General features: G+C 41.2%; 2 protein-coding genes across 2 annotated transcripts; both read left to right on the forward strand.

The window, feature by feature from the left end:
• Positions 1 to 4,232: 4,232 nt before the first annotated feature.
• On the forward strand, positions 4,233 to 7,518 carry dusp2 (dual specificity phosphatase 2). Its single transcript, XM_005919128.3, has 4 exons — positions 4,233 to 4,827; positions 5,136 to 5,254; positions 5,399 to 5,618; positions 6,177 to 7,518. Exons 1-4 carry the CDS (start codon positions 4,440 to 4,442, stop codon positions 6,392 to 6,394), a joined length of 945 nt encoding a protein of 314 aa, XP_005919190.1. The 5' UTR covers positions 4,233 to 4,439; the 3' UTR covers positions 6,395 to 7,518.
• A 4,814-nt stretch (positions 7,519 to 12,332) lies between these two features.
• On the forward strand, positions 12,333 to 18,166 carry adra2b (adrenoceptor alpha 2B). Its single transcript, XM_005919127.3, has 2 exons — positions 12,333 to 13,387; positions 13,561 to 18,166. The coding sequence occupies exon 2, from the start codon at positions 13,584 to 13,586 to the stop codon at positions 15,159 to 15,161; it is 1,578 nt and encodes a 525-aa protein (XP_005919189.1). The 5' UTR covers positions 12,333 to 13,387; positions 13,561 to 13,583; the 3' UTR covers positions 15,162 to 18,166.
• Positions 18,167 to 19,184: the final 1,018 nt, after the last annotated feature.

Consider the following 19,184-nt stretch of genomic DNA (forward strand, 5'->3'; position numbering starts at 1 on the left):
CAGGAAGGTTTTTCTTCACTTCAGGTTTGGCGTTTTGTTTTGCAGTGAAATAAATTTCCCAGCAGAAAGTGCCATGTCATTTCTAGAAATCACGTGGAAGTGAGAATACATTTTGGCGACATGCAAATGAGGCAAAACATGACATGGGTGTCATGTTTGAAAGACGCGAAAAAGGAATCAAGCGAAGTGATGTCAGCCAAGAAACAAGTTTGCGGATTAACAAAACCAGACTATACAACACAGCTGAACTCAGAAATGCAGAAATTCCCCAGAAACCCCTCGACATTAAGCAACAGCTCACTGGAAGACAGTTATCTTTCTCCCGTTCCCCCTGAATGAAGCGATGTTGTTATCACGTGGGCGTTTATGAGAGGAATCAGGGATGAGATAAATCTCCCGGATTGCAGTGTTTTTCAGAGATTACTAACCACAGCCATCCAATTAATCCTGGATAATCCCCTTGTGAGGAAGGAGGGGGCTAAAGCCAGGAGCAGACGTTTTCATCAAAGATTCAACTAATGTTTAGTTACTCATCTGTTCATTCAGAAGTACACAATAAGGTCAAAAGCCCCCTTTTTTTTAGCATTTGCATTATTACTCATGTTTTAGTCATTCTGTTTTCTGCCACACTTGATGATATCAGCTGCTTTGGTTTCAAATATAGTCTGTTTACTCTTCACACAGGCTCGGTCATGATCTCAACGCCAGTGCTCGACGTCCGTCACGTATCATTTAGCTGCTTCTGACTGCCTTCTTGTCTTGTTGTGCGTATACGAAGGGATGTTGGTGTGAAACCAAATTTCCTGTGTAAAGGCGCTAAGGAATCATCAACAACAGCAGCGAATTCACACCTGTCTTTTGCCATTGTGTCACATGAGATCATGACTGGTAACAAAGAAAAGTAAGTGAAAGGTTTAAAAATGAAAGCAATCAGTTGATATTGTATGAGTCACTGCCAATTGGAAGTCACCGGTGAATCGTTGCTCAGGTTTTCAGGGTAATTCCTGATGAGCGTATTTTAATCACTGAAAGCTGGCTTGGGTTATGAGCAAAGGCAAATGAAACAAAGGTCGCAACAGTGTGAGGGGGTGTGTGCGCGGAGGCTGAAAAAGAGAGAGGCTGTGGTCTGTCTGGATAGTGACAGGATGTATGTGTGGTGTTGTTTCCTGTCTGGCTCACTGACATGGGGGCGAAAGCTGAAAAAAAATCTTTAAGACACCCTAACGCAGAGATAGTCGCGTCACAATCTTACAACTACGTGGGTTTATATGTGTGTGTTTTTAACCTAATATGCAGTCTGAGGCTACTGTAAATGCATGCTCAGCGACTTCACTGACAGCCATGATGAAGTGTGCAGTTTGAGTGTTTGTGTGCACATACTGCTGTGGACTGAAATTGCAGCCTCAGCAGGGAGAGGCAATGACAAAGTGTGAGCACTTCTGGAAGAGCAGCAGGCAGCCACAGGGGAGGGCGAAGAGGGAAGTAGGAACAAGAAGAAAGTGGAGTCAGAGGTTTGAGTGGGAGAGATCTGTGGGAAGGCAGACTGATTTTTAATGTGGGTTATGAGGAAACGAGGACAAAGACGTCAGATTACACCTCGTGATAAAAACCGTCCCACACTACACATAGAATATACTTTCACATCAGTGACCTATAGTTGTGGAATGACCTCAAGATTGTTGTCTTCACTGCCATAACAACTTTTATTGGAAAATAATTTAATAAAAGCATCAGAAAATACTCCTAAAACTTGGCTTTAGTGCTTGGGTGCTTATCAGTAGTTAAATATTCACAACTAAATATGTAAAATCCTATGATTAATCACTAGCTATTGTTTGTTATGAGGTTAATGTGTTTGAATGGTGTGATCAGATCTGACCAAAAGTGGCAAACACATTCACTTCTCATCATATTGACGTGTAGATATTAATAGATCTTGAGCCCACAATCACGCTCATGTACTTCAGACTGCTGAGATAATGACAAATACAGAACACAAAATCCAGAGTTCATTTAGGTTCCCCCCCAACACACAACATGAAGGAGGCTTTGAAGTCACCAACATGGTAACTTAACTGTAACCATTCACCATGAATACCATCAGTCTGCTGCTCAGTCCCCCAAACAAAGAGTTTGCACTGTGTGATATTTGAAATTTAACTTTAAAAGGAAAATAAATTGTTTTATATTTCAAATTGAGAGGTGGCACTTTTTTTCTATAGTAGTCTGAAAGGTTTCTGCTAAGACTTCCATCTAATTTGTGACTTCTCTTGTTGATCACAATGCTTTTAAGTTACTGTAAGTCTGACAATATGTCATTTTTTTAAAGATACAATACTGTGCAAAAGTCATGAATTATCTCTCATCTCTTCATGATTTGTTAGAAAAATTGGGAATGGGTTATTGAAACGTCCAAACATAAATCAAAAAAATGGACTTTTTATGTAGTCTCGTCTCACTCATCGATTCACACACACACATTCATGCAGCATTTTATATATACCTAAGTGCTCTCTAACACTCACACACTCACACTCATACTTCATCATGTGGACTGGAGGAGTCTGAGATCAATCCCCCGACCTTCCAGTTGGTGGAGAACCCGCTCTAACCCCCAGGACACAAGGAGGACAATTTTGGCTTAAAAATGGTAAAATCCATATCCTCTTTCTTATAAGTTTCTGTTATTTATTTATGGAAAGCAAATAATAAATCTTCAAAAAATATATATTTTTCCAGCTCATGCATCAAAGATACACTTCATGACATACTGTAGTTGCTGTCTGCCATGCTTGACATGAACCTGTTACCACTACTCTGGAACCTGAAAAATATTGTTTAATAAATTGTTGACCCCAAAATAAGCTGTGCCAAAAATTGGTCCACCCCAAGGATTGGGTCCCTAGACACAAACGGAGTAATATAGTGTACGCGCTTAAGTGCCAGAAGGATTGCCATGATTTATACATCAGGGAAACCTGATGTAAAATCTAAAACCAAAGTGCCTAATGGCAAGACCTAAAGTTGTTGTTTTTTTGCTGAGTTTCCTGTTATGTGTAGACATAATACGGGTCTACATATCCTTTGAGTCAGGTGCCTTTTGTGCTTGAATGATTCATAGGTGAATGTCAAGCCGTTCAGGTATAAGGGCATAAAAAAGAAGTGAAAAAAGCAGCCAATGTTCAAAGAAAAACTTTGAAAGGCCTTCAGAAAGTCTTCCGAACCAGCCCTCTACACCACTTTACATTTTTACATTATTACAAGAATTTGTTATTACATTGCTTCAAGAAATTCTAACTCCCTGGGAGCAAAGCAGTTTTATATAATGAGGGCAGACTTGAAACTTGTGGATAGTCCTGCATTTTCTGAGTAAAAGTTTCTCGTAACTGAAGTGCATCATGTCTTTTCCTTTGTGTCATTCCATCCACCGCCATTCACCTATTAAAAATTTAGCGCTGTGCTATTTTGTGATGAATATGGTTAGTGCTTATTCAGAGTTAATCCCACATGTTTCTCATTGCACACCACAGACGCAGCTAAAATAAATGCAGTTTGAGGAAACTACCTGACCTTTTAAAATGCAGTTGCGAATTTCTCATAAACATTTACTTCTTGTGTCATACTTGAAATAAAACACACTGGACATCAGAAGTGGACAGGTCTGTGTTTAATAACCTACTTTTCCCAATGACCCTTTGCAAAAAAAGAAATCCATGCACTGTAATCCATAACTACCACACGCCTGAATCATAATTAAATAATAAAATGTCTGTGCTTTTCGTGTCTGCAGTGCAGCAGAGATTTTAGTTATGCTTTTTTAAATACTCCACAGAGCAGCTTTAAATTTTCCAGCAGAATAAAAACATTGTCAGTGCTGACATTTTATGTTTGCAGCATGGACCTACAACAGAAAAACACGGTGGTGCGGGATTAATCTACGCCGAAAAAAAAACACTCAGCCTTCAGTCTTTCCGCTGAAGGCAGGCGTTTCGACCGGGTAGGGAGGGTTTTAGCTCTCAGTATAACGTCATTCGACATAAAAACACGGGATAACCCCAAACTCCGACCACGTGCGCGGTAGGAAAATGAGGCTTGACGTCAGTGTCCATATGAGGAGTGCCGGCCAGACCAAATATGGTCGTTCCGCCTCTGACGTTGTTCCTACTGTGGAAAATAGGCGGGGTGGCGCCGACCCCGCCTACCGCGCAGCCGTTATCAATGAACAAGTGAAACTATGAACCTAGAGCCGATTGTAACCGGCCTGCAGGAGAGTTCAACAAGAACTCAGAATATTAAGTCTTTTACTTTGAAAATTTTTTTGCATCTAAAATTGATACAACTTATATATTATAATTTTAGGGATTTTCTTTTTACCTGTCTAAACTGACTATTTTGTACAATTTATTATTTTTAACTTAACTTTCAACTACTTTTCAACAATGAATCCAATCAACGAACCTTTGGAAATAACTGGCAACGAGTTGGTTCACATACTTAGGACTCCCCGGGAACAGTACACCTCTGCAGGGTGCGTGGTGCTGGACTGCAGACCGTTTCTCGACTTTTCCTTGGCGCACATCTGCGAGTCCCGAAACGTGAACTGGAACGCCATGCTGCGTCGTAGATCCAAGAGTTCAGTGGTGGCTCTGGAGTGGCTCATTCCGGACAAGACGCTCAGGGCCCGGCTCCAGAGTGGGGAGTTCTCCCCAGTGGTGGTGGTGGATGAGAGAAGCAGCTCCATGGCCGAGTTGAAGGCGGAGAGCGTGTCCCAGATGCTGCTCACCGCCCTGCAAAACGAAGTTCACACGCAGATCTGCTTTCTGCAAGGTAAAAAGCATCAGACGGTTTAAATCCATTTAAAAGCATATATATTTATTTTTAAATAGTTTAATAAAATTGTTGTTGACGTGTTTTTTAATGAATTACTAAGTCGTTAACGATCATCCATGCAATCATGATCGATTTGATCGAAAAGTGTTTCGATACAACCAAAACGATAAAGGAACGTTTAAAAAAAATTCTAAATAGAGTTCATGTTTATAACAGCATTGTTGTTATTTGGCACAGATCATACATTTAAAGAGGACGTGTTGAAAGCTTACTGCTAACCTCATACTAATGTGACCTCTGTTTAGGTGGATTTGGGGCATTTTCTGAGGCCTATCCGGAGCTTTGCTACACTTCAACCATCAATCACTGCGCAGTGGAGCCAGAGCCAAAAGTGACAGGCCGGAGGACACCCGCGTATGATCAGGTGAGCTAAAAGTTATTAATATTTAAAAACAGAATATTACAATTAAAACGTTTTTGATTGTTTGTTTTGTTTTTTGTGTGATGAAAAGCCACAGACAAGACGAGACGAAACAGTTTAGTGATTGTTTTTGTTGTCAAATTGCAGGATGGTCCCGTGGAGCTGCTACCTTTCTTGTTTTTGGGCAGTGCTATCCACTCATCCCGCAGAGAGACTCTGGCTGCAGCCGGCATCACAGCTGTGCTCAACGTGTCCTCCACCTGTCCCAACTTCTATGAAGGGGAGTTTCAGTACCTGCGACTCACTGTGGAGGACACACTGGCTGCAGACATCAGAGCCTGCTTTTCTGCCGCAATTGCATTCATTGGTGAGTATTTCCAAACTGTGTTAGTATGTAACCTCTGAAATGAGAGTCCAGTCCAGTGTTTGCTCACAGAAATGTCAGTCCAAACTCCAGCAAAGATAGAAGGCCCACTTAGAAAATTAAATCCATGTTAAATAAGCCTCCCCTTTGTATTTTTTAATAAAAACCTATAAAATTTTAAGCACCTTAAACTCCATAATCCATTTTCAGTCCTACACTTGGGGACCAACAATGTAATCATTAATGATCTGGTTACAAAACAACTGGATTATGGAGCTTAAGCTTGATGAAAGAGTTTATTAACACCTGATAGTTTTTATGAGCTTGTTTTGACCAGCTTTCCTTCTACAGTTGAGTTCAGGGGAAGGTGGAATTTGATTTAAAGGAACTTCCATTATAGCAGTGACTAGTGACTGAACGCTCATTTCCGGGGTGACAGCTCGTTTAGCCCAACTTTCTGTGCTGTCTGTTCGTAAAACATTACCGCCGATGTGAAATGAAGCACGGTATGCTGATTGCTCTTCCTGTTTTTGTCTCTTTCTCTTCCGTTTCCACATATAGACTCGGTGAAGCAGAGCGGTGGAAGGGTGCTGGTGCACTGTCAGGCAGGTATATCCCGCTCAGCCACCATCTGTCTGGCCTACCTCATGCACACTCAACGTGTCCGGCTGGATGAGGCGTTCGACTTCGTCAAGCAGCGGCGTCACGTCATCTCGCCAAACCTGGCTTTCATGGGACAGCTGCTGCAGTTTGAGACTGATGTTCTGTGTCAGGGATAAAGGCACAAATCCATCTGTGAAATTTAACTGACTCTCCTGCCTCTTGGCATATTGCGCTGGACTCGCTGCACTACCAGGACTCAAACCACATGCATAAATGTGTTGTTGGTACTGTTGAAAAGTTCACTTTGTACATTCAGAGGAAAGCTAAATGTGTTGCTGGCATCACATGGTTGCAGTCATATTTTGAAAATGCTATATTTTAGCAATGTAAACCACAGTGTCATGGAAACATTATGAAAAACTGTGATTCTGAGCCAGCTAGCTGGAACAGCTATGAGGTAATTTCCCTGACGTTATACTTGAGTGGAGTTGTGCCTGCCTGTTTGGTTTGTGTGTGTGTGTGTGTGTGTGCACGTGCAGGTGTGTTATTTTGTTTGACTTCTGTGCCTGATTGATTGGAAGGGCTGACTTATTTTCATACACTTTTAACCACTGTGACATGATATGTCTTTTGTAAGGAAACACTGTGTTATCTTCTTATAGCAATAGTTCATTATTCTCACGTTTAGAAAGTTAGAAATGCACCTACCACAGCTGGTATCATTCTATATCCTGAGACAGATTGGTACACTCAAACTGGAAAAAGTTGTTTTTGTTTTTTTTAATTGTGTAAATATATTTTGTTATTTATTTCAGTATTTCTTATGACAGTGTTACTGACATCAATAACTCTTACTGCACTTTATACCTTTGGCTTCCTGCTGTTTTTCCACTGAAATAAAACATGCTGGAACATATGAAAACCGTGTGAGCGGAAAAAACTGTTTTACACACTACTGTCCACCACATCTCACTACTTGTACTACTTATACACACTCATCCAGTCATCGTTCACCGCACAGACAAAACAATGAGGCCATCGAGTCCCAGGTGCATTTCAGTGTTTTCAGAGCACATTACAAATGCATAATTTCACACGCTGACCTTGCTGCTTTCGGCTGCTCTTGCTGAATCAGAAGGCATTAAAAAACATTGGGCTGCTGAGCGTTTTCATGGATTATCCTGTGGCAAGTGGGTTTTACAGTCTGAAGTCCCTTTTGACCTCAACAGCCAGCAATGGGAATTTCACATCCTCTCATTCAACTAACATGAATCGCTTTAGGCACATGACAGGAAGTCTGCTAAAAGAAATTACAGGTAAGAGGGAAAGTCATTAAAGTTATTTCTAATCAGGAAGTTTGGAAAGTCCAAAACACCTATTTGTGTTTATAGCATTTTAATCTGACTAAAACCAGTTTTAAACAGGTAAATAATATAAATTACTGGACTTTTTTCTTTATTTTCAAATTTCAGCTTTACTTTTATCAGTATTGTCAAGGCTCATGGTTGTTTCAACACAGTATTAAAAAACCAGTCAGCTCTATATTCAACTGGTTCAACTGAAATAACAAAGAACTATTACCAACACTTGCGAAAAGACCAGCTACCACTATCACCACTGCTTCATTTCCTGATGCTAATTAAGTCACCCACACTTCTGTTTTGGCCATAGCTAAAGTAGTCCACGTCCTCTCATGCGCAAATATCCATTACCCAACACGTAAGCAAGCGTAGCTGTTCTGCTTGACTTTTTTCTTCCATTAGCCACAGTTTTCCATGCAGAGGGCAAAGAAATGCCCAGTGGTTTTCAGGTTGGACTTGAAACTGAGCGATCACGTTAAATAAAGCCCCTAAAAAACTGCATTTAATCTGGTGTGAGTCCATTTAAACGTACTCATCAAAAGCACACAGATATGAGCTCAAACTTTTTTTTATGTATGTTTTCATCATTTTTCTTAGTTTTCCATCAGATACATTTCTTAAAACTTTATTTCTTCTTTTTTCTAAGGGGGTTGGGGCTCAGATTTAATTTTAGAAAAAGAAAATAAACATCCTTATTTTCTAATCTATTCAATGTTGATCTTTATATTTCAGGCCAAAATAAACACTTTGCACTCTTCTGAAACCATCAGAGGGTGATCTGTTTTTCCATCGGCTTCTTTGTAAATCACTTTAGATGAATGAGTTCAGCAAAAACAGGAAAAAAGAAACAAAGACAAACAAATATTTGATTTTGGAGCAGATCAAAACTAAACAATCATTAGTAAGAAGTAACTAAGTACAAATACTCATCACCAATTTGGAGGTTTTATTATATCTGTTCATTTTACTCTATTTATTTAATAGTGTGCTTTTTGCTCGACTACTACTGCTGTGGTCACCAGTTCAGATTTTACTTTTAAGAGACCTGTGTTTAAACTTGAAATTACTGTTAATGATTAAACCGGTGCATCAAATGGTTTAAATAAACTACAAAAAAAAAATGTAATCATAAAAACAAAAGAGATATGGGGAATCTAGAATAAAATGTGTTATTTGGTTTCTGTAACCAGATTTAGGTCTGTACAGCAAGATTAATACTTTCTAAAAAAGTAGTATTATACACATATGTGACATACAGCTCCAAAATGCTACAAACACGTTGATGAATCAGAACTGATAAACAAATAATATAATATACATATATAACATATAAGTCGCAAAACCTTTTCCCTTCAGTGCACAGTTTATTAATAGCCTACTTCAAGTCATATATGATGATAATACTTGTGCATTAAGCAGACATTTACACAAGACTTTGATTTGTATTACTGGTATTTTTGCACTGTTACTAGTTAAGCAACTATGCTGGTACTTCTTTCACTGCCGCAGGTGATTTCAAAAGAAATGAAGACAACACAGATATTTCTCTGTGTTGTCTTCAAAACAGTCCGTGCTGGATACGTTTGTAGTGAAACAGTGCTCTCTAGTGACAACTTTTGGAATGAAAAGAAATAAATAATGATTCAAAAGTATCCAGCAGATGATGCCAGCAGACTGTTTATTAACTAAGGCCACCAGAAAACCAAGTTGTATAGCTCTTTCGCACACACACACACACACACACGCACTTCAAATGTGCATTTTAGACATTAAATCACCACTGGTGTCATTTAATTTGTCCTCAAATACCAGTACAGGAAACAAACTGTATCACCTCCCCTCTACTCGAATGCGGCTCTCATCAGTCAGTTACGACTCAGTCAGTCTGCCTCATTAATAAAACTGGCTCAAACTGTAGGTCCCATCTGTGTCCAGATAAAACTAGGCCAATCATATTACATGAGGCTCTGGAAACACGTAATTGATGTACATGTGTAGCGTACTGTATGTACAAAAGGAAGCATATAAGAGATTAGGGATTAGCAGAGAGGATCACACTTCCTTTGGACATGGCATTACACAGTGTTTGTTATCTACGGCTGAAGACTGTGTCACTCAAAACAAGAAATCCCATTTAGAGAAAACCACATGATGAGGATGAGCAACACGATACTGTAAGCTGGAGAGTTACAACGCATTCATGTAACATGCGCGCACGCACACATGCACTGACCTGCATGCACACACACACACACACATGCACAGAGGTGTAGTTATTTGGGGAAATGACTGCATGGTCATTTGGGAGCACTCCCTGTAATTGTTTGCAGGTTGCACACACACACACAAACAAACATATTTGTACCTTCATGGCTAATGGATAGCACATTCCTCATCCAGTCATGGGTATGTTAGAGAGATCATAATATATTTTGCTATGTATGGATATTTTCTCCAAACCGTGTACTATAGAACATTGCAGGACTGTTTTACCTACTGAGGCCTCTGGAAACCTTCAAATAAACAGGAGAAAAAGGAGGGACCTCACTCTGTCGTCAAAGTGGGACAAAACTCACTGACCCTAATACAGAGCTTAACTTGAAAGACAAGGCGTACCTTTTCTGGCTAAATTTTCCTTGATCTCCACACACCATCTCTCTCAAGGTTTATAAATCGCACACTGGTACACATAATAGTATGAGTACCTGAGTGTACACACCCACACATAGAAAACAGAAAACCGTTTAAAGCCAGTAATTCCAAAAGGTCTAAATTGAAAGCTTCCAAAGGGCAGGTATTGTGCTATAATTGATTTGGACTAGAACCATAATGTCCACAGACTCCCACCAGACCACAGCCCTACATTATTCTGACCTGCAGTAATCTCATTTTCAAGACCCTGTTAAAAACGTAAGGAATTAAAAAGAAATTTGAAGTTATTTTGAACACAATGAAACTGTTCAAAAGCTCCTGGAGTTTTTTGTTTTTTTTTAAGAGTGAGAGTCCTTTCCAGACCAAGTACCAACTTTTCCAATGTGGATATCAAAGAAAAATTGCTTATCCACTGTGGGTGATCCATGGCAGCAGAGTTCCCTCCAGGCTTGTGAACTGTATGTGTGAGTGCATGCATGCTTGTATATCACATGCTCTTACACAACAGGCACTTCAAAAGCAGTGTACTGTGCACTGAACACTGTGTGCCGCTCACTCACTATAACCTCGGCATCACTGACATACCCCTCACCCCCAGAATGCATTTTCAGCGTGTTACAAAGCATGGTTCACCCACGGAAACAGAGACACTTGATTGGAGTGCACTCTCCTGCTAAAAGCTTTATTCTCTCTCCCTTTATATTTAGATTCTGTAGCGTGGAGCGAGAAATGTACGACCATTATTGACTGCTGCTTCTGGTCACAGAATCAGAGAGCAGGCCACCCAATTGTAATTCCATGGGTGGCTAGCTGGGCTTCTTCCTCATTAGAACAGCAATGTGTGGGGGACGCACTACAAAAACAAACAAACAGAACCTCTACCCACACACCATTCATAAGATCGTGTGTGTATATGACCGGTAAATGTGTGTGTTGTTTGTTTGTGTGCGTTTATTTGACAGAGGCCACCTACCTACTTTCAAACAGCACAGGATAAACTCTGCTGCTGTTTGTTTTATGGCCAAGTTAAACAGCCAGTATGACGTAGGTTTCAATGGATAATTGAACGTTCAGGCCCTTGATCTCAGGTAGGCAACAAATCAGAGGGATGATAGATGTCTCTTCTTCTAGGGATAGGAAGTGGTGCATGGTGCATAACTGCAGAGGGATTTAAATAGAAGTCAAGTGATGATGTAAATGCATGAGCACAGAACATTACAATGAGTGCCTTATTCCCTCACCCTGCGCCTCGCACAGTGAGCAGAGGTGGAAGGTAACACGGTGCGTTTATCCAGGGAGTGGAGAGGTAGATGAGCATGTGGAGATTTCAGATTTCACAAGGACATAATTCACTTTTACTGCACCATTTAATTGATGGTTGTCATTACCCATGGACTGGATTTGATATGCAAAATCTGTAACTACATAAAATGTATGATTTATTGCTTTAGATCCTCAATCCAGAGGGTGGACCAGTCAGTGCCTAATGCATCAATAATTTAAATCTCCGAAGGGGTTCATCTTTCAAAATGAAGAATTTGTTTTATTAGAATTCTTAGACATTTGTGGTTTTACTGTATTATAAAGGTGTGACTACTTTCTCGCACGTAAAATTGAGCCTGCCTTTGTGATTATGAGCTGGCAATCTGTATTGATTTGGACGCTCACAAAACACATTGAACTGTGCACATAAACCCTGCCTCAAACACTGAGGTGTTTTTCAGCTTGTACAATCTTAGACACTGTGCTTACCTTACCTAATCTCATTAAAAATCTGAGAAAAAGCTTTTAACAAGACTGGCAGCTAAAACATGGATGGCATTTCCCTTTAGTATTACACTGCGCCTTTATCTAGACCTCCAGCACTGAAGGAGTTATTGAGGACTAAGTGAAAAAATCGTTTAAAAACCAAAGAATGATATAATGTCACACAGGCTTTTTGCTTGAAAAGCATAAATGTGAAGTTGCCACATCTTGAGGAAAAATGATGATGGTGATGGTAATGATGACTGTGCTGTTTACCCTGGAGTCCCTGGAATGAAACAAATGTTTTCAGTAAAGCAGATGGCATCGTCTCTGCTCTCCCAGCTGGACATCACAGCGTCCTGTGGAGTTAATTGACCGGAGCAGTGCCACCCAACAAGCCATTCCTAATATAACTGCGTTGGCTGAGACGCTTGGGTATAGATATAATTTGGGAGGTGGGGGGCTGTACAAGGATGGAGGAAGCAAACATCCCATGACGCTCGGCTTCACAGTGACATCACCGGGTCTAAAAGAAGAGGGAGATGGGAGGCACCCCACTTATTAGGTTTCGTCGTAAGGTCCTGTTCACAAGTGAAGATGCTGCTGCCCCTCTGCGAGGAAATCTGCGAGGTGCATCAGCGGAGCGGCTGAATCATGGTATCCCGGTAAACTTCTGAAGCGCCAGGGACCACAAAAAAAACTCCTGAGACGCACCGACTTGAGCTGCTCTGCGAGGATCTTTTTATTACTGAAACAACAACGTGTTTTGAAAGCAGATGTGACATCGTGCGCAGGAGAGCTGGAGAGCTTGAGGTTGTTCTTTGTGTTCTTTCTTGATTGGAAACGCTGGTATTCCTGTGAAACATCATAATCTTTCAACAGACAATCAGTGTAAATATCCCACCGCATTGGTTTTATTTCGCGTCATCTAAAATCACTCTTTTATTTTTCGCTATTGGAACGAGATTGTCAGGTATACGCGCGTCTCCAAACGAGGACGCACGGAAATCAGACCAATTTACTCTAATCTGATCTCTGATATCCAACAACGCCTCACCGTAAATGGCCCCAAATTAGATCGTTTTAAATTAAATCTTTCCATTTTTATGACATTAACTGAAAAAGGATCGGTCTATGTAAAAAATCAAGTTTTAATTCTTCAGGGTGCGATGTAACTCTGCGAGGGCGAACGCCCAGCAGTGATTATTTTTTTTCTTTTTCTGTTTCTGTTTTTGTGGAGAAGAACGGGTTTTGAAAAGTGGCAATGCGTTTTGATTGAAAAGATCCGCGTCTTGACGCGTTCCCCAGGACTGTTTGTTGCACATAAAATGGATTTGGAAGACCTGCCGTGGAGGGTGCAAGGGAGTGATCATTTGCGAACAACACAGTGACAAAACTAGAACGGCTGAGGTAAATATGCCAAATAATGATCAATTTATTACAAAATGTATTTTAATGTAAATATACGGTTTTATTAAGGACAAAAATGCGTGATAATCTAAGAGTGTTTAACACTTTATACATTTTTAAAATATTTTGCATGTTTATTTGTTTGTTTGTGTTTGCTTGTTTTAAATTTAAAGCCTCCTGGAAAAATAATCCCAGCATGGCCTCGGTTCAGGACAGCGGCTGCTCCATGGAGCTGAGTGGCTGGAACAGCAGTGTGAGCGGCTCGGGATCCTCCGTGCCATGCAACCAGAGTGTCCTCAATCCTGCCCCCTACTCCCCGGAAGCAACGGCGGCCTTTGCCACCGCCATAACCTTAATGGTCATCTTCACTATCGTCGGGAACATCATGGTCATCATCGCTGTCCTAACCAGCCGGTCACTCCGAGGTCCGCAGAATCTGTTCTTGGTGTCATTAGCTGCTGCGGACATTTTAGTGGCCACACTCATCATCCCCTTTTCTTTAGCCAACGAACTGCTTGGCTACTGGTACTTCAAGTCTCTGTGGTGTGAGATCTACCTGGCGCTGGACGTGCTGTTCTGCACCTCCTCCATCGTGCACCTGTGTGCCATCTCTTTGGACCGCTACCTGTCAATCTCCAGGGTCACTTACGGACGTCAGCGGACACCCAAACGCATCAAAGCCGCTATTGTGGTGGTGTGGCTCATCTCTGCCATTATCTCCTTCCCTCCCCTGCTCTCTTTGAACAAGAGTGAGGGTGGCGACAAGGGGAGTGAGAGAGGACCTCAGTGCCAGCTGAATGATGAGCGCTGGTACATCCTTTACTCCACCATTGGCTCCTTCTTCGCTCCATGTCTCATCATGATCCTGGTCTACGTAAGAATTTACCAAATAGCCAAGCAGAGAACACGCTGCCCACCAGGAGAGCCCAGGAAAGATGGGGTTGGCTGTGCAACACCAAGTCAGCCTCCTCGGCATGTACAAGCCAATGGGAAGGATGAAGAAGAAAGCACACCTCCTTCATCCAACAAAACCTCAAATGCCAGACCCCCCACCCTCGCTATCACACCTTCTCCAGCTCCAGCAGAGTCTCAAACCTCCCCAAATCCCACACCCAATAATCTCCTGCAGCCTCCATCCCCTTCTCCAGCCGTGCCCACGGCCACAGAGGTTGATACCTCTTCACAAGTCCCCTCAACCCCCTCCACTGTGCCTCAGTCTGCCACCAAGACTAAAGCGGAGGGGAAGAAGGGCAAGCGTCTGCAAAAGAAAAAGGCTGACAATAACAATGCTGACAGTTCAAGCACAGAGAGCGATATGGAGCACAGCCATGGAGGGGGACGCGGCAGCACCAGCATGCCAGGGTCTCCTGCTGGAGGGGGGATCCACTCCCCAGCCTCAGTCAAGCGCTACCGCGACATGATTGCCACTTCAAAGGGGGCTCGTCTGGTGCCAGGGAGAAAGTCAAAAACAGATAACAACCCTGGAGCAGCGAGGCGTAAAGCCATGGTCAACAGAGAGAAACGTTTCACCTTTGTCCTGGCAGTGGTCATTGGTGTCTTTGTGGTGTGCTGGTTCCCCTTCTTCTTCTCCTACTCTCTCCAGGCAGTGTGCCCAGAGACTTGCACCATCCCAGGTCCACTCTTTACATTTTTCTTCTGGATTGGTTACTGCAACTCCTCACTCAACCCAGTCATATACACCATCTTTAACAAAGACTTTAGAAAGGCCTTCAAAAAGATACTGTGCAGAAGCACCAAGGGTACTTTCTTTTAGCACATAAAATTGCTGTATAGAAAATGGACATTTCTGAGGCATAAAAAAACAAAACAAAACAAAAACCAATCATGTTCCAGAACACTTAAAGGGCTGTTTAAAAAAAATACGTCATATGTAAAAACTGAGAGCCACTTTTACAGCCACAGCGTGTAAACACAAACCCCGGACTGTGAAATCTCAGCTCGCAACTGGTTGACAGATTTTTACAGAGTGAGGCGAAGAAACAGACGATGAAAAAGCAGCTGAGCGAGACACTATTAACCTGCTTAGTACTTTAGTATTTCTGATAAGATTTTGAATCCAAAGTTTTATCTTTGGATGACAAGGAATAATAGATAATCCTGGGAGACAGAGGGGGGGCAGCATGATAGAAGAAATGTAAATACACTATAAAACTTATAGAAGGCAGAAAACAAGTGGGAATTAACTCTGTGAATTAATACAACATATTTTTTTATACATGTTTTGTAGTTATCAAAAACTTTGGGACTAAAGAAGACAGGTAAAAGTAAGGACAAGTGGCCTTAGATTCCTGTGAGCCTAGGGCCCTTTACTTATCAATAGACAACACAAGGAGCACACAAGATTAGTGATGATTTCCTACGTCTGCAGTTTCAACTGTGTCTGTAGTCTCAATTGCAAAGCTGCAGGGCAAACATGTGTTCCTTGATTTTTATCTAAAAATGCAACAACAAGAGAAGGTTGCTGACAATCTCAAATGTGATAGCACAAACAAGGGCACCCTTTCAGACTTAACTCGGAGATTTTGTGCAGAAAGCCTTCATGTGAAGCCCTGCCACCTTGCTTTTGGCTTCACTGGTCATAATGGACACTCAGGTTGTTTATAATGACACTCTTGGCTTTCACCTTTCATGAAATATTCAATAAAAATTAACTTTGGATGATGGACTTGATATAAAATCCCATGTATGATGCTGAGAAGTAGACGAAAAGTGATGAGACTGCATCTCATACTCTTAGCTTACAGTTTTCTTTCTTTTAACTTAACCTGTAGAATCACCCTAATTGACTTGCCTGAGCTTCTCTTTCAATGAACTGCCTCAGTATTTGGACATTCGAGCAACATTCAAAGATAATTAGAGCATCTTCAAACCCTTTCAGTGTTTTTTCACAGTATCAAATGGGAGGTGCATCACCTAAAAATAAAAACCACCAGATTCTTATCATTCTACTGGCAAGCATTAACTTTCACAAAACAAATCCTGCTTTGTGCAGCATTATTTACCAGGTAAACATTTTATATTGACTGTAACACCGAGATGAACAATGCAATTATGGACGTGTGATGTTCCCCCTAATTACACCTACAGGGGTTATACTGAGAACTGTTTGTCTGAGTCACTCCTTACCGATGCCTCTGGCACATCATCTTCTGCAGTGGACCTCTACATGGCACATTCGACACGTTGCTGAGAGGCAAGAAGATGAATGGTACTTTTATTTTTCTCACCAAGACACTAAAGCTTTGTGAGTTTCCTGGACAAGAAAAAAAAGAAGGAAAAAAAAACAAGAAAATGTGTCTGTAACTGTGAACAGCACATGTTTATTGACTCAATGGGACAAGGGCTGTCAGCAGCAACACATCAATTTAGTAACTGTCTAATTCTGCTGACTAGTGTGAGCGTGTGTGTGTATGTGGGCGAGTGTGCGAGCGTGCATGCGTGTTGACTCTTGTTTTTCCTTAAAAAGTGTCAGTGCCTCCTCTGGCTGCTATGTACTACAGATCTACTGTACTGACAGATTTCCTGCATCTGGTTGTCTGTAATGTTTATGATGAATTTGGAGGAAAGATCGGTAGTGTGTCGCTACACTGGGACAGTCTTAATGATCTAAAAGTGAATGTTTTTTCTGTGACATCGAGTACATGGCTTTTTAAAGATCACCCTCAAGGGACCAAAGAGCCTCACAGGACACCAGCCTGACTCAGTGAAATCTGGCCCTGTGTTTCTGTAATGAAATATCAGTTTATATTTGGTGTATGTGACGGGAGGCAAAGATTGAAAACACTGTATTATTTATTTCAAACCAGTTTGTGTGTTCTGTTACCTATTTATTGTTCAGTTACTGTGCTTTTATTCTGAAAAACCAATTGAATTGGAAGCGATCAGAGACTGAAAAGACTGTACAGAGTTTTAATATCCTGAACAAGAGCAACATTGACTTCTGCCATCAAGCTCTTGCTTTGTGAGACTGGGCTATATTTAAGCTCGGGGTTGGGGGGGATGCATTTGTGTTGAACTGAAGGAACATGAACTTTGAGTTATGTGCATACAATGCAACATTTATTCATCATTGTTTCATCTAGTTATAGTACAGTGAAATGTTCAATCAGAGATACAAGCACACGCATTGATGTACAATCTATATCGCAACAGAAAAATGTCTCCTCACCAGTGCTACTGCTGTCAGATGTCTCCTGAAAAAGTAATGAAATATGAAAATGTCAATAGCAACCATAGCCAGTTTTATTTGGATGATTTACAGTGCATTAAGGCCTGATAATCCATATCACGCAGAGCTGCTAGGAGATTTAAATAACTGATGAAACCAAATGGTTGCAAGCAAGAGCTCTGTGCACTTATACAACTGTTCCCTGTCCTCATTTAAAATGATTATTTTCTCTCCAGTAATACAAACAGCTATAGCAACTCAATTATGACAAAAATAGCCACAGAGGTCATGGATTCATGGCTGCTTCCAATAACTATGAGTTGCAATGCTGCTCAAACTTACCATTCATGGCTTTATGTGGTGAGACTGCTGCTTTGTTTGTTTGTTTTTTAAAAAGTAAGAATTATAGCTTAAAGGTAACAGATGCAGTATTCTGCCTGTTGAGCACCATCCTTTTCCCGGAAACCGCCTGAATTGTCTTTTCCCCAACTGTGTTTGGACCAAACTGCCTGGTCTGAGCTTTGCAATCATCTATCTCCCATCTGTCATCATCTCCTTCCAGTTTGGAAATAAAGCCGCTTGAAAAAGCACAAGTCATTCCCTGGTTCGTTTGTTTTATACATCTCCACATGATACAACAATAATAATAATAATGATAATGATAATAAAAATCATTTCCAGACCAGACAGAGAATTAGCAGTGAGTTGTTTCACAAATCTGTGATGTTTTCGTGACATACATGTCAAACCGAAGCGCAATGCAAAGCAATTTCCAGCCATTATGAAATTGCCTTAAATGGCAACACAACTTGGGAAAATAGTCCATAACACTGTGGGTTGATGGCTGTTCAAGATGTCACAGCAAAATCTCCTATCACAGTGGGACATGAGAAGTAGGCCATAGCAGAAACAGCATAATGTCACCTACTGCCAGCGAACACAGAGGAAGTCTGTAAGGAATTAGAGCATGATTCCAAATATCACACACAGACACATACACACACTTCCCGCACTGACTGTCTCATTTTCTATTCAAGCCATGAAAGTCATGTTCAGTCCACACACAGAATCAGACACACACACACACACTTGTTGTGACAGCTTGTTATATTTGAGGTCATCAGGCCTATGGTGAATTGTAATTGATTTATGCTGATGTGCTGTTTGGCCATTTGTCTGCACTGAATCGAGCCTCTCTGTCCTGCTTTACCTTCACACACACACACACACACACACACACACACACACACACACACACACAAGTTTCCACTCAAAGAACACCAAAATGATGCCCATCTTTTCCTCCACACTTTTTCATTTCCATATTCAGCACTGTGTGTGAACAGATAACTTATCATAGCCAAGCAATGGGAGCAGTGAGCTGTATGTTTACAATGTTGTATATTCACACAAACACAGTGTCCCTAAGCCCCTTATTCTCTGGCCTCAGCTAGAATATAAAGAAGGCCTGATTTGGACGGTGGACTCTCCAGGGCAAAAATGGAAAGAGTCCAACTACCACGACACTCAACACATTAGCTTCTTACTCACAAAAGACAGTGGACAGACTCCTAAACAAGCGAAGCCGATACATGCAAGGACACACTC

The sequence above is a fragment of the Haplochromis burtoni genome, unplaced genomic scaffold, assembly GCF_018398535.1.
Source record: "Haplochromis burtoni strain Fernald_Lab_line unplaced genomic scaffold, NCSU_Asbu1 Contig_34, whole genome shotgun sequence".
In the NCBI taxonomy this organism is placed as follows: Eukaryota; Metazoa; Chordata; class Actinopteri; order Cichliformes; family Cichlidae; genus Haplochromis; species Haplochromis burtoni.

Bases quoted from the DNA above. Each gene is read 5' to 3' on its own strand.
- adra2b (XM_005919127.3), top strand. From the start codon at position 13,584: ATGGCCTCGGTTCAGGACAGCGGCTGCTCCATGGAGCTGAGTGGCTGG.
- dusp2 (XM_005919128.3), top strand. From the start codon at position 4,440: ATGAATCCAATCAACGAACCTTTGGAAATAACTGGCAACGAGTTGGTT. The intron at 4,828-5,135 runs GTAAAAAGCATC...ACCTCTGTTTAG, and splicing joins GCAGATCTGCTTTCTGCAAG to GTGGATTTGGGGCATTTTCT. The intron at 5,619-6,176 runs GTGAGTATTTCC...TTCCACATATAG, and splicing joins TGCCGCAATTGCATTCATTG to ACTCGGTGAAGCAGAGCGGT.